Source organism: Ranitomeya variabilis, chromosome 5 (genome assembly GCF_051348905.1).
Source record: "Ranitomeya variabilis isolate aRanVar5 chromosome 5, aRanVar5.hap1, whole genome shotgun sequence".
Classification (NCBI taxonomy): Eukaryota; Metazoa; Chordata; class Amphibia; order Anura; family Dendrobatidae; genus Ranitomeya; species Ranitomeya variabilis.
This window is the reverse complement of record NC_135236.1, coordinates 617,184,956-617,198,101: the sequence shown is the minus strand read 5'-3', so window position 1 is coordinate 617,198,101 and position 13,146 is coordinate 617,184,956. Positions and strand designations below refer to the sequence as shown.

Here is a 13,146-nt window from a genome sequence, read left to right as displayed (position 1 = left end):
CTTTTTATTCCTCTTACTTAAAAAAATAAAAATAAAAATCACAGCCATATTGCTGATTAAAACAGAAAAAAATGAAGAAACCAAGTAGAGTTAAAGGGGCCCAGTCACAGGACAGCTGATGTAAATGGGTGGGGGTCTGACCGCAGGGACCCGCACGTTCTGCCCCCGCTCCCCTGGGGGAGCTGAGTGCTGTGCAGAGTTTTCTGGAAACTATATAGTACCAGTGATAAAAGTTCCCCATTAGGTCGGGGTCACACGTGCGAGTGCAATGCGAGGAACTCTCCTCAATCCCCGGCACTGCCGCCGGACTCAGGACCGGAGTGTTCAGCTGCATAGAAATACATGGAGCCGCACTCTCCGGCCCCGAGTGCCATCAGCAGAGTCGGGGATTGAGGCCCCGGCCTAACTGATCCAGACCCCCATCAATCAATGGGTTATAATCGATCCGCAAGATAAGTGAGAACTGGGTTTCAATGGACAACCCCTTTAAGAAAAAAAAAAAGGCAACAGAAGGGTCACTATTGGGCGATGTTCACAGTCCCAGCAAAGTCTGAGATTCGAGTCCTCGTGCACACGGCTCGGTTTTCTTTTTCCTGTTTAGTCAAAGAGCTTCCTTTTTGCAAAATGCAGCATGTCACTTCTTTCAATGTTTTCTCCCATTGTGGGTGGTGCAAAAAAACCGCAGGTATCAGGTTTTGCTGTGTTTTTGGTGCCAAAACCTGATGACGTTTAATCAGATTAATTTTTTATGCACTAAAGTATATCAGCAGTAACTTTAAACTTTGCATAAAAACGCAACGTGTGAGCTTAGCCCAATAGTGACCCTTCTGTTTCCTTAAAGGGGTTGTCCATTGAAATCCAGGTGGCGCAAACATTGAGTCACTAAGAGCGCTGCAGTTCCACAATATCACAAGCAGGTGGCGTTCTTCATTCTCAGACACGGCTGCAGCACAGCGGGCCAATAGGAAGGGAGGGGCGGGCTCCAGGCCGGTTATATAAGCGGCTGTCTGGGGGACAATCCTTCCTCAGTCGGCTGAGTAAAGAAGACCTGGGGACTGGGAGGGGCGGCAGTTAGCTTGGGGTGGGGGACGCTGGATGGCATTCTTCTAGAAGACATCCGTGAAGGAGCAGAAACCATTTTCCAAGATCAAGTAACTTCGTAAGACGTGGACCTCCCGCACCCCGGCAAGGTACGGCGCAGGGTTATCGCACTGTGTGCACTGGTGTGAGGTGGGGGCGGCGGCGGCTTCTCCAGTTCAGCTCTTGAGCACGCGAGCAGTTAGTCTGAGGCACCGGACAGTCCGTGCGCTACAGGCGGTGAGCTCCGGTACCGCAGTGGTGACCCTGCAGTGGTGCCCGTGCGCCAGGGCCTGCTGTTACCATGGAGAGGACAGGTCCAGGCTTGTCTTGTCTGTGGGGGAGGGGCTTGTGACGCTGGAGCAGCAGCTGGTCGGGGGTTGCTGGCCTGACTGGAGCCTGTGACGCTGTGCGCATGTGCAGGGGAGGTGAGCGCAGTAGTACAGTGATGTATTCCGGCGGTAGGTCCAGAGCCGCACTGATGTGTCCCGTGTACACCGTCGGCTACATGGCCGCTTATGTTAGAGAGGAGTCCGTGGAGTGGGCTGCTGCTGACCCAGCTCTTCTGAGAGCGCAGGGTGCTGAGCCTGACATATCCTGTACGTGGGGCAGTCAGGAGACGGCTGTGTAGTGTGTACAGGGGCCTGGCTGGGTTCCTATAGGCCTATAATGTCCCATGTAGATCCTATGGCCGTCTTAGGTACCGGGGAGGTGGGGGCCGCCTCACATTGTTGCTCTGTGTGGCGGCCTTTAGGCTGAGGCCTCTGGCTGAGGCTTTCCTGGACAAAGGGCAGTGGAGCTGTTAGAGAGTGTGTGGCTTTTTTATTCTTTGTGGGTTGGAGAGGATATATTTATTTATATTTTATTTTTTTTTGACATCTGTTCTTTTTTTTTTTTTTTTTGTAAAAAAAATAAAAACCATCTGGCCCATACAGCTTTCTACACACTGGTGTATAGATTTGTAGGTTTTAGAAATTGGTGAAAATGTCACGGTGTCCCTTTAATAGATCTGGAGAGATTCAGATAGATTATGTTCTTGTTTTCCAGAGAACACAGCTGCACTGTATGAAGTGGTCTTACATTGGGGGGGGGGGGGGGGGCGTAGGAGGTCACTGAGGGCTTCTGTACCATTATCAAGTGGTCTTACATTGAGGTTACTGAGAGCAGCTGCACTGTATGAAGTGGTCTTACATTTGGGGGGCTAGGAGGTGACAGAGGACAGCTACACTGTATGAAGGGGTCTTACATTGGGGGGCTAGGAGGTGACAGGACAGCTGCACTATATGAAGGGGTCTTACATTTGGGGTGCTAGGAGGTGACAGGACAGCTGCACTATATGAAGGGGTCTTGCATTGGGGGGGCTAGGAGGTGACGGAGGACAGCTGCACTGTATGAAGTGGTCTTGCATTGGGGGGCTAGGAGGTGACAGGACAGCTGCACTGTATGAAGGGGTCTTGCATTGGGGGGCTAGGAGGTGACGGAGGACCACCTGTGGCTCATGGGTGAGTGACTGTTCTGCACTGATCTCTTCCACCAGATGGTGAGCGCTATGTGACTACATACAGAACATTTGCTGAGCCTGATCTCGCGTCTTGTCTTGCAGATGATTGACACGCTTGTAACCTCAGAAGCTCAGCGCCTTCTTTACCAGCTGAACTCCCTCTTGGAGCAGGAGCTGAAATGCCAGCCAAAAGCTTGTGGTTTGCGTTTGATAGAAACTGCTCACGACAATGGCCTCCGGATGACGTCCAGACTTCGTGACTTTGAAGTGAAGGATCTGCTCAGTCTAACCCAGTTCTTTGGTTTCAGTACAGAAACCTTCTCATTGGCTGTGAACGTCTTGGACCGTTTCTTGGCCAAAATGAAGGTAAGGGACCCATACTTGGAATCCTTGGTCCACACTGTTTGTGCCCAGTGTTGGGCGCATACTCAGGAGGTGTATACCCACTGTTGGTCACTGTTAGTTTATTCCGAGGCATCTGCCCACTATAGGGACCCATTATATGGAAAGATCTACCGCATGATGTGTTCCACTATATAGGAATGCAGAGGCTGCTGTATGGTTGTGCTGTCCTGTCTGTATACTCTTTCCTCCCCCCACCCAGGAGATGTGGTATGATCAGACCATGTACCTGCATGGTCAGACAGCCATTGCACAGTACACAGCAGGGGCACATTTATAAGGTTCTCGGCACAGGAACATTGGAAGTGTAACGTTCTATGGGCTGGAGTGACAGCACAGCAAAGACGCAATGAGGAGTTCACAGATTTGCACTGTTAGTAGGTGGAGACTTCTGAAGGCCCATAGGGTAGCACTGATCCCACTATTAGTCTTGAATGTGTCACTACATTGGGCAAGAGTAAAAACTGAACTCTGAGGAAGAATAATCAATATTCTGACTTAATATTTATCTTATTTCAGGTACAACCGAAATATCTGGGCTGTGTCGGCTTAACGTGTTTGTACCTTGCTGTAAAAAGCACAGAAGAAGAGCGAAACGTGCCCCTGGCGACCGATCTGATCAGGATAAGTCAGTACAAGTTTACAGTCTGTGACATGATGCGCATGGAGAAGATCGTCTTGGAAAAGTTGGGCTGGAAAGTGAAAACTACAACCGCACATCACCTCTTACAAGTCTACCATTCCCTTGTTGTGGAGAACTTGTCAAGTGAAAGGTAAGATCATTACTATTGAGGTCACTCTGTAAATACTAAGCCATGTATCCTGGGTGGGACTAACACACGTGACTTGTGGCCCGAGCATGGATGTGACGCACTGACCCCCCCCCCCCCCCGGGGTCTCCTGACTTAAACTCTACAGCCTCATGCACATGAGGTTCTGACAGTTTGACAAGAGAAATGTAAAGATTCTGCAACAAAATAGCTGTTGTGCCCCTTCTCCAGACTGGTAAGCTGGTCAAGCTCACGGAGGAGGGCTCTGGTGTCAAGGCCCCCATATACACTAGGTAGCTGAAGGCTACAACTCCCAACTCTACCTTACATAGGAACGCTTGGATAACTACAGGTCCTTCTCAAAAAATTAGCATATAGTGTTAAATTTCATTATTTACCATAATGTAATGATTACAATTAAACTTTCATATATTATAGATTCATTATCCACCAACTGAAATTTGTCAGGTCTTTTATTGTTTTAATACTGATGATTTTGGCCTACAACTCCTGATAACCCAAAAAACCTGTCTCAATAAATTAGCATATCAAGAAAAGGTCCTCTAAATGACCTATTACCCTAATCTTCTGAATCAACTAATTAACTCTAAACATATGCAAAAGATACCTGAGGCTTTTAAAAACTCCCTGCCTGGTTCATTACTCAAAACCCCCATCATGGGTAAGACTAGCGACCTGACAGATGTCAAGAAGGCCATCATTGACACCCTCAAGCAAGAGGGTAAGACCCAGAAAGAAATTTCTCAACAAATAGGCTGTTCCCAGAGTGCTGTATCAAGGCACCTCAATGGTAAGTCTGTTGGAAGGAAACAATGTGGCAGAAAACGCTGTACAACGAGAAGAGGTGACCGGACCCTGAGGAAGATTGTGGAGAAGGACCGATTCCAGACCTTGGGGAACCTGAGGAAGCAGTGGACTGAGTCTGGTGTGGAAAGGCGTGTGCAGGAAATGGGCTACAGGTGCCGCATTCCCCAGGTAAAGCCACTTTTGAACCATAAACAGCGGCAGAAGCGCCTGACCTGGGCTACAGAGAAGCAGCACTGGACTGTTGCTAAGTGGTCCCAAGTACTTTTTTCTGATGAAAGCAAATTTTGCATGTCATTCGGAAATCAAGGTGCCAGAGTCTGGAGGAAGACTGGGGAGAAGGAAATGCCAAAATGCCTGAAGTCCAGTGTCAAGTACCCACAGTCAGTGATGGTGTGGGGTGCCATGTCAGCTGCTGGTGTTGGTCCACTGTGTTTCATCAAGGGCAGGGTCAATGCAGCTAGCTATCAGGAGATTTTGGAGCACTTCATGCTTCCATCGGCTGAAATGCTTTATGGAGATGAAGATTTCATTTTTCAGCACGACCTGGCACCTGCTCACAGTGCCAAAACCACTGGTAAATGGTTTACTGACCATGGTATTACTGTGCTCAATTGGCCAGCCAACTCTCCTGACCTGAACCCCATAGAGAATCTGTGGGATATTGTGAAGAGAAAGTTGAGAGACGCAAGACCCAACACTCTGGATGAGCTTAAGGCCGCTATTGAAGCATCCTGGGCCTCCATAACATCTCAGCAGTGTCACAGGCTGGCTGCCTCCATGCCACGCCGCATTGAAGCAGTCATTTCTGCCAAAGGATTCCCGACCAAGTATTGAGTGCATAACTGAACATTATTATTTGATGGTTTTTTTGTTTGTTATTAAAAAACACTTTTTGATTGGATGGGTGAAATATGCTAATTTATTGAGACAGGTTTTTTGGGTTATCAGGAGTTGTAGGCCAAAATCATCAGTATTAAAACAATAAAAGACCTGACAAATTTCAGTTGGTGGATAATGAATCTATAATATATGAAAGTTTAATTGTAATAATTACATTATGGTAAATGATGAAATTTAACACTATATGCTAATTTTTTGAGAAGGACCTGTACACTCTTCAGCTTCCTCTCCACTGACGTCTGCTGGTACAGTCAGTCCACCCATGACATCTTGCTTTAACCTTTATGGGGGCCTTTAGAAGAAACTTGTGATGGCCAAAGTGTTCTGGTTGGGTGTAGACCTGTAAGCAGACATGCTTGAGTGACATGGGTAAGGTGGGAGCGAGGACCCTGCCTGCCAGGGCTTCCAATGTACAGGGAGGGGAAGAGTGTACCATAGGTGAAGATGGAAGCTGCTGATGTGTAGTGGTGCCAGGGGATAGGCTGCATTTGCTGACTCGGATGAAAAAAAAAAAAAAAAAAAAAAAATGTAAACCACGCCATGTACATTTGAAAAGGTTGACTGCTGGGACAGACTTTTTTTTTTTTCTCAATCTTGGTTTCCCCAAGTAAATAATCGTTCTACTCTCCCCTGCTATCATTATCTCTGGATGTCTGATCGAAGGAAGGGAAGGTGAAGTGGCTGCAGATTGGATGCAGGGATTGTCACACATGCCCTCTGAGAACCAGAGGCTAGGATAGCTGTTACTTACTAGGGGACTTGGTGATTGAGAAGGGGTTGTAGGGGCAGTGAACATCCCCTATTAACAAACGCTAGCTTCACCCTTGCATTGGATCATAAATCTACAAATGTAAGGTGATTGTCAAATTGAAATTACTAAAGTATGATAGATATTTATAATTTTATTTATTTTATTTTTTTTCTTCATTAGGCAAAAACTGTTATCAATGGAACATCTTGAAGCAAATCTTAAGGCCTGTCACTGTAGGCTGGGATTCTCTAAAGCAAAGGTAAGTCAAGGGAGACAAATCACACAAATTCTGTGATGTTGCCTGCACTGGAATATGGACAAGATTACTTGGACTCCCGTGTATCATGGCAAATACCCTTTTTTAATAGCACTTAAAGATTTCTGGGACCCCCTTTGATCCTGACAGATACCACTGCTTCAGCTTGGCATACCCTTCAAACTTTTCCTGCGCAAGATTTTATATTACTGTGTTGAAAAGAAGTAAACGAAATCGCCATCAGAAAGGTGTTGCTTGCGCATTAGCATCTATCTTGTTCCGATAGATGCTACTGCACTAGCGCCCCTACCGACTTTGTTGCTGCAGCTAAAAAAAATTTATTCTCTAGTTTGATAAATATTTTACCGTGGGACCGAGTTCTTAGCTCCATTAGGGATTTCCTCTGTGTCCGCTCTCGCGCACTGGTCCTATGAAGAGAAGAGTGGGCAGAGCATGCACAAATTGAATTAATCGATTGCTACTGCGCATGCGCCACCTCCCTGCACCATTTTGTTGTAGTGTCAATTTTTTGGGCTGCAGCAAGAAGGAGGTGCTTGCGCAGTAGCATCTGTCTGAGTGTGATAGATGCTAATGCTCAGCTGACGGATCCATTTTGTTTTTGTTTTGTTTTTCTCTTCAACACAGCAATATAATAGTCACCAACTGACATGATGGGGCGCAGGCCCTGCCATTTTGATGAGGTGACGTGTTTGTTTGTTTTTTTTTTTTTGTTTTTTTTTAATATGGAAACAAACTTTAAAGGGGTTATCCCACATACAAAGTATATTTTAATTAATAGATCTTAGGATAAAATATTGGAATATTATGTAAGAGCAGTAAAAAGCATATGACCTAGTGGCCTCCCGCTGCTCTGGTCTCATGGGTTTGCACATGTCGGTGCAGCTGGTGAGTTAGGACGTTGCTGCGCTGAGACGTCAGATGCCGAGGGCAAACGATGGGAAAGCGTGTCGACTGCTGCTCCCTCCTCCATCTTTGCTTTCAACTTTATTGGCAACTAGTATGCTGTTATAGCTGACAGTGCACAGGATGGATCTATATACAAGGGACCCACCTGACATCGTGGGCCAAGTATATTTGCCCTGCGGGCCAGAGTTTGCTGTGTCTTAGCCTTCTTTCACATTTCCGTCGCCAGTGTCACGTCTTAATGCGTTGGGAACACGTGCCGACGGATGTCAATTAAAATAGTGATACGAGAGATTTTCCCCTGCCTTGAAAATCCATCCTGCGTCCATAGGCTTCCATTATAGCCGAAGACAGACAGCGCAGGACCCGTCGCTGACAGTCTTCCACCACCCTCCTCCTCCCCCAGCCCCCGGATGTGCAGAAAATTTTCCTCTGAACGTTTTTCTCTCCACAACGGACCACTATTTTCCGACTGATTCTACTAATAATCCAGAGTTGTAGTTTTGATTGATTCCATTCATTTTTTGTCTTGAGTAGTAAACAGATTATATCCCAAGTGGTAAACTAGAGCAGGATTTCAGTATTCATTGAAGTTTTTGTTTTTATGGGATTCCATGTGGGTAATGGCTCCCCCATAGTAGATACACCATTGTCACACGTTTGCCGTCTTTCTCTTTCCTAGCCCTCTATGTTGGCTTTGTCTATATTGGCGGTTGAGATGCAGGATCAGAAGTTGCATGAATTATCAGAAGTAGTAGAAGGTCTCCAGACATATTCCAAGGTGAGAGGATTTACCCAGCACAAGTTATATAACAATTGTCACCCCACCATAACTTTCTTATTTCTAGGCTTACCCCAGTGTTGCATTACTGTGTGATTCCTTTGTGACTTCTGCCCTCCACTGTAAAGACTAGGGCGGAATAGCTCCTTATGGAGTCTTAACAACATCATCTCGCCTTTACTTTCAGATCAGTGGCAGAGAATTGTTTTGCTGGAAAGAATTAGTATCAAAGTGCCTTGCAGAATATTCTTCAAGCAAATGTTCAAAGCCAAATGTTCAGAAGCTGAAGTGGATTGTATCTGGCCGCACGGCGAGACAGCTGAAGCACAGTTACTACAGGATAGCACATCTTCCCACCATTCCAGAATCTGCCTCCTAATGCAGGTAATTGTCAGGTTAAAACGCTCTAAGGGAACGTTTATAAAATGGCTTACAATAGAAATGGTCAGTGAATGTTGTCAGTAGGGTCAATTCTCCTCTAAGCTGTGTATATGCGATCCTAGAAAGTTGAATAAAATGACACCTCGATATGTAATGTTGATTACTCTAGAATAAGACCTTCTTCTTAATGTGAATGAGCCGTTAAGATCTATGGGTCGAACACTGATCTGCCTCCAAATAATTTAAATGAGAGGCTGCTACCAGTGTGAGACCTGTAATGTCTGATAGCCTGCTGTCCTGAGCTACTTGTCACACTGGTAATGCTTCCTTTCAGTTATTCTCTGGAGGCAGATCTCGTATAGATCAGTGTCCGACCCATAGATTTTTAACAGCTCATTTGCATGTTAAGAAAAATGTCTTATTCCAGAGGGATACCAAGAATCATGTTCAGCTTTCTATGACATACATGCTCATATAGACGGCTTAGGAGGGTTGATCCTACTGACAGATTCCCCTTTTAAAAGCCTACTCCCTGCCTCACACTGACTCTGCACAAGGATCAAATTACTGCTGCTCATAAGTCTACTGGGAGTGGAGTGAGCCCCATGCCTCTAATTGCCAGAGTGCTGGATTCACAGCTGCACTGCTCATACTGCAGTATGTCAGCTATACTACTGCTTCTAAAGTATGTGCTACTGAGATGAGTGAGCGGGATCGCTCCTCTTCTGTGACATGATGGCATCTAGTATCTACCCAGCAGCTCTGTTACATTTAGAAGTGGACCTGCAGAGGGGAGAACTGAATATGTAAATCACATAATGGCTTTATTCCTCGTGTACATGGGGAAAGCTTGTGCTGAAAGAGTATTTATACTTTAATCTACAAAAAGTAGGTTATATGTCCCAGTATAGAAGATTGATTTGTGTTTTGTAACGTTGATAAATCCCTTCACATAATCAACCCCTAAGGCTTGGATTGTAATTGTAATACGGTCCATATTTGCACCTAGATTACAACCAATCCCAGCCTGAGCCCAGATTTGGTTAACTTGGCTAACACTGAATTATGATGCTGGTAACTTGTGTCCGTTATCCGGGTGGTTGGACCAGGCGTAGAAATACTTCTGGCACTCTGACTTAATTGATGCATGTGTCCTGAAATCCTAATTTACAGTCAAAGGGGTTTTCTGGGCTTCTGTTCCTTCTGAAGTATAAGAGCTGAGTTGTAGTATCTGGGATGGCCACTATGCGGTGTACAGAGCTGCTGTTCGGCACTGCTCGCTGTTTATATATGACTGGCGCCGATTGCGTCAGACCCCACCAATCTGATGTTGCCCACCTTATCCTAGGGAAAGGTCCTCAGTAGAAGACTGAAATGTTTGCCTTCAACTTTTAGTAATTTTTTTTTTTCTTTCAATGCAGGATTAGAAAACTATTGACCTTCTGTTCCCTGGACACTGGCGCTTATGTTGGATCCACAAACTGTGAAGCCTACAGAGAACATGGCAGCTAGTTATTCAAAGACAAGATATGACCTAAAGGTCTTCAGGACTTGGAGAGATCTGCACAGGCCTAGAGGCTTGGCAATAGGAGATGGTGTCTTCTGTATGTTCACTGCAACCTACTTAGTCCATTTTGGGAGGGGGTTGGCTAAGCAGAATGACTAATGAGGGTTTTTTACAATGTAGGCTCGATGTAGATCCTTAATTCTCATCCCTCACAGATGTGAAATACTAATGTAGATCTAAGGTACACTCAGTTCATAGTTCGGGGCAGGGGAGTCGGCATTCTGGCTGAAAACGCAGTCATATGAATGAACTACATACTGCTACTATCGGCATAGCTCTGCTTATCAGCCGCTGTGGCCGTACAACTATAAGAAGCAAACTAATGGTCTGTATACTATCTCCAAAAAAGCACTTTACTAGTTTTCTTCACATCTTTGGTGGTGGCGCCGTGAGATGCTTCAGTGTTGGGCAATACTTGTCACGCATGAGCTCTTGGTGCAGATCTGCCCTTTTGATGCTTTCTCTACTGTAGACAATCACTGATGGTTTAGCATTTAGTTATTAAAGTAATTTAGCCTTTAAAACCTTATTTATTGATGGTCGCCTTGTAGGTACTTTGTTATAAGCTGAAACTTGGTCAAAGTTACTAACGATACATGGATATTTCTGGTCTAGAAGAAGGATGAGGGCAATCCCAAGCTTGGTCCTGTGAAGTGGATCAGAGAAACGTGTATGTAGCTATGCAGCCCCCATTATATCAGTCTTCTGCATTTCAATTAATGGTTTTCTTCTCCTGGAAGGGATGTATTTGTAGTAATTACACTGATATATCGTGGTTGTATGATTGGCTGGTGTTACTGTAACAGCTGTCCGTCACTGAAGAGCGGCCTACAGACGGGCACATTGGGGGCCTCTGTCCGGGTTACAAGCAGTGCCTCTGCACAATGCAGTAAGAAGTGAGCCTTTCAATAAATGTATTGAAAAGAAGGCATTGTCTTGTCTTTTGTTTTTCACTTATGTATAGTTTTAAGAGACTTTCCTCACTGCTGCGCTAATTCCTTCACCATTTACTGTAAATTATCATCTTTATTAGGTCAGACTTCTGTACCACAAATTAAAGTGAACCGCTGCCTCAATCAAGACAGGCCTCCATTGTTAGAGATCGGTAACTGATTTTTGCCATGCTTTGGTACGTTAAAACCCAGCTTATCAAAAGCCAGGTGAGTGGAAAAGAATTCCGGGTCGCCCCATCGGGCAGATTCCCCACCAACTTGGCAGCATTCTAACAGCATGGAAATACTGAGACCCAGCAGTCACTATGTGAGAAGCTGGAGGAAACCTGCCCATAATCATTAAAAAAAAAAAAAAAAAAATTATATATATATATTTTTTTTTTTTTTCCCCTCCCCTGGGATAGTTGCATGAGAGACTCCTCTACAATGAAGATGTCTTCTCTCGTGGAACAACACTGTACAGACTTAGAAGGCCTGGTGCCGACACCACCTACCTGGGCAGAGGTCTCACAGCTAGCTAGTGCATCATGTGCCATAGTGCAGTGTTCCTGGTTCTGACGCTGCTACCCTACATCATAGGCTCTCGCTACTACCAGTTCTGTTCTGAACAATGTCTCCCGAACTCCAGCCCTCGGGCCAACAACATCTCAAGTTTTTAGGCTTTCCTTAGTATTGCAATGGTGATGAAATTATCAAAGGCATCAGAAATTGCTAGTGTCTCATGCCTGTGCAATACTAAAGAAATCCTGAAAACCTGATCAGTGGGAGTCCCTGAGTGTATCCAGAGATGAAGAAAAAGGTTAAGCTATGGTGTGGAGGCAGCAAAGGTAAATGTATTGAGTGTTGCATCAGATGTGCTTAACTTCTGGGCTAATACTAGTCACATGGCTTCATGCTGATGCTGGGTAGCGGCTCTCTGGCCTACAACTCAAGGTTTGTTACCCACATTTAGGAATTACTGCGGCTAGATGTTATAACATAGTGGATGAGATTCCTAGGAATCCAGTGTCAACTATGAAACCAGGTTCACCTGCAGAAACTGACATGTGGCGCATCTTTCAGGACACCAGAAATTGCTTCAATAGAATTAATTCAGTGAACACATACAGATTTGCCTGCATTCAATTGGACGCAGCAAAAATGCATGTCTACAGCTGGATTGTGGGAATGGAACCTCATGGTTTAACTTTGCTACCTTGTATCATAGCCACTGCTCTTACCTCATAAGCCCTCATGGTTGTGCTTCAAAGTGGCAGCAATTCCTCCTGCGGTTGTCAGCTGTATATGACAGTTGACACCCTGCAGTATTAGATGACTGGTTTTGCAACCAAAGGATAACTGAACACACTGGCGCTCCCTGGGGGCAGTAACTCTTGATAAAGAAAGAACACAATACTTTGAAACGCATTGGTCTCCCTTTTGATCTCTGCACCGCTCCGTAGCTTCTGTAACATCACGTGCTAGGAAGTACAGTTGGCCATTTTCCTCGGCTGGTTTCCAGGGATGCCACCGGCTGGAGCTTCACTGGCTCTGAGCAGTTCCCCTGTACTCCCGCTGCCTCATTGCTTATAGGAGCATGCACCATCCTTTGCTACCAACACAAAACAGAAGCAACTCTGCTACGTCAAGCAGTAACTTGCCACACATGGGTAAGTGATTGGCTGCATGTACCTTTATACTATTACCTTGAATCTAAATTTTGGGCACTGCTTCATCTATACCATCTTGTCAACGGGCCCACCTCAGTGACCCTTGTGTAACTAGATTTCGCTTACGCCGCATTGGGGGACACAGGACCATGGGGTGTTATGCTGCCGCCACTAGGAGGACACTAAGTGACTATACAAAGATTAACTCCTCCCCTGCAGTATACATCTCAAACCCCCACCCCCCCAACCTTTCCTGCTGGCTCTAAGTGAACCAGTTTTTGTTTAGTGTCTATAGGAGACATTTGGGTCTGGTCTTCAGACCCCAACGTTTATTTTAAAAAAAAAATTTAATTTTTTTAACGGAGTGAAGGGGTAGACGGATCATTTCTAGGTTCCAATCTCCCCT

At 45.4% G+C, this 13,146-nt stretch overlaps 1 protein-coding gene across 1 annotated transcript; it reads left to right on the top strand.

Annotated features, from left to right (window-relative positions):
- The first annotated feature begins 864 nt into the window (after nt 1-864).
- CCNG1 (cyclin G1) lies at nt 865-11,065 on the top strand. The gene is made up of 7 exons (XM_077266104.1): nt 865-1,190; nt 2,681-2,944; nt 3,500-3,753; nt 6,410-6,488; nt 8,092-8,190; nt 8,378-8,574; nt 9,993-11,065. Exons 2-6 carry the CDS (start codon nt 2,681-2,683, stop codon nt 8,567-8,569), a joined length of 888 nt encoding a protein of 295 aa, XP_077122219.1. The 5' UTR covers nt 865-1,190; the 3' UTR covers nt 8,570-8,574; nt 9,993-11,065.
- The last annotated feature ends 2,081 nt before the right edge of the window (nt 11,066-13,146 follow it).

What these genes read in the sequence shown, in the direction of transcription:
- CCNG1 (XM_077266104.1), top strand. Translation starts at nt 2,681, where the DNA reads ATGATTGACACGCTTGTAACCTCAGAAGCTCAGCGCCTTCTTTACCAG. An exon ending in GAGAACTTGTCAAGTGAAAG is followed by an intron (nt 3,754 to 6,409) that starts GTAAGATCATTA and finishes TTTCTTCATTAG; the next exon opens with GCAAAAACTGTTATCAATGG. An exon ending in GTCTCCAGACATATTCCAAG is followed by an intron (nt 8,191 to 8,377) that starts GTGAGAGGATTT and finishes CTTTACTTTCAG; the next exon opens with ATCAGTGGCAGAGAATTGTT.